The following is a 1,066-nucleotide window of genomic DNA, read 5'->3' on the forward strand; positions in this document are numbered from 1 at the left end:
ATCCCCTGGGTGAGGATCGTCCCCCTGAGCCTCCCCCGAGCGTGGGCAAAGCCCTTCGCCCCGACCCCGACCTCCTCTTCCTCTCGCAGCATCTCTGGGCCAGGACTTGGCGAGCATCGACTTTAGAAAGTTTAAACCCGGTTCCAAGCCTGGGCTCGGGGGTTCAGCCGGAGCTGTACGCAAAGCAGGAGGCCTCCCCTTCCTCCTCCTCCTCCTCCTCCTCCTCGCCCCCTCCCTCCCCGAGCAGCACCCCTGGGGGGAACCACAAAAAGAAGGTTTTGGGGAGGATTTGCACAAAGATGCCTCGAACAATAGAGCCTCGTTAGGCTCCAGCGAGCAGGCGGAGAGGCAAAGCGGAGCTTTAACCGGGCTAGAGCCGGTCCCGGGCTCAACCCCAGGCTCAGCCCCACAACCCCCGGCTGAAGAACTGGTGGGGACCCCCGGGCCTGTCCCCACCTCCGGGATCAATGGGGAACCCCGTCGGGAACACTTTGACCGGTTGATCCGGCAATCCAAGCTGTGGTGTTACGCCAAAGGGTTTAACCTGGACGGGAAAAATATGCGTCAAGGAGGGAAACCGGAGTTTTATAAAAATCCCGAACTTAAATCTCCCGGTTCTAAACGACCCGAAAATCCCGGTATTTTATCCAGCCAAGCTTTGGGAGGCAATGGCTCGGAAAGGAATGCCAAGCGCAGACGCTTTGCCAGAGGCGCTGAGGCAGAAAAACAAGGCAGCTCCTCCAAAGGGAGATCACAAAAGACTCCGAGGAGGAATTCCAAACCGGGAAACATTCCCTGCAAACGCCCCGGCAGCGCCGGGCCCACCCCACCTCGGAATTCCTTCAGCCTCATGGGCAACTTCCCCTGTATCCCCTCCTTGGTGGTGGGGGAGGACGGGGATCTGTGTCCCGCCTCTTCCCTGGGGGGTAAAAACTCTTGGATCCTTTCCAAAACACACCCGTTGTGGAGTTGGCATTTGGGGGGTAACGCCATCCCCGTGCCCCCCAGCCTCAAATTCCGGGGCTATGGCTTGGAGCATCCCTAAGGACAGCGGACAGCCCGGAGG

The 1,066-nt window shown here is 59.8% G+C and overlaps 1 protein-coding gene across 1 annotated transcript; it reads left to right on the forward strand.

Moving 5' to 3' along the window:
• Window positions 1–8: 8 nt before the first annotated feature.
• Window positions 9–1,045, forward strand: LOC104520623 (SKI/DACH domain-containing protein 1-like; the record flags this gene model as incomplete). Its single annotated transcript, XM_010162366.2, is given in 2 exon segments — window positions 9–258; window positions 261–1,045. Coding segments are annotated over 2 exon segments (1,035 nt in total), but the record flags the coding sequence as incomplete, so codon positions are not given.
• Window positions 1,046–1,066: the final 21 nt, after the last annotated feature.

The sequence above is a fragment of the Antrostomus carolinensis genome, unplaced genomic scaffold, assembly GCF_000700745.2.
Source record: "Antrostomus carolinensis isolate BGI_N321 unplaced genomic scaffold, ASM70074v2 scaffold48330, whole genome shotgun sequence".
NCBI lineage: Eukaryota > Metazoa > Chordata > Aves > Caprimulgiformes > Caprimulgidae > Antrostomus > Antrostomus carolinensis.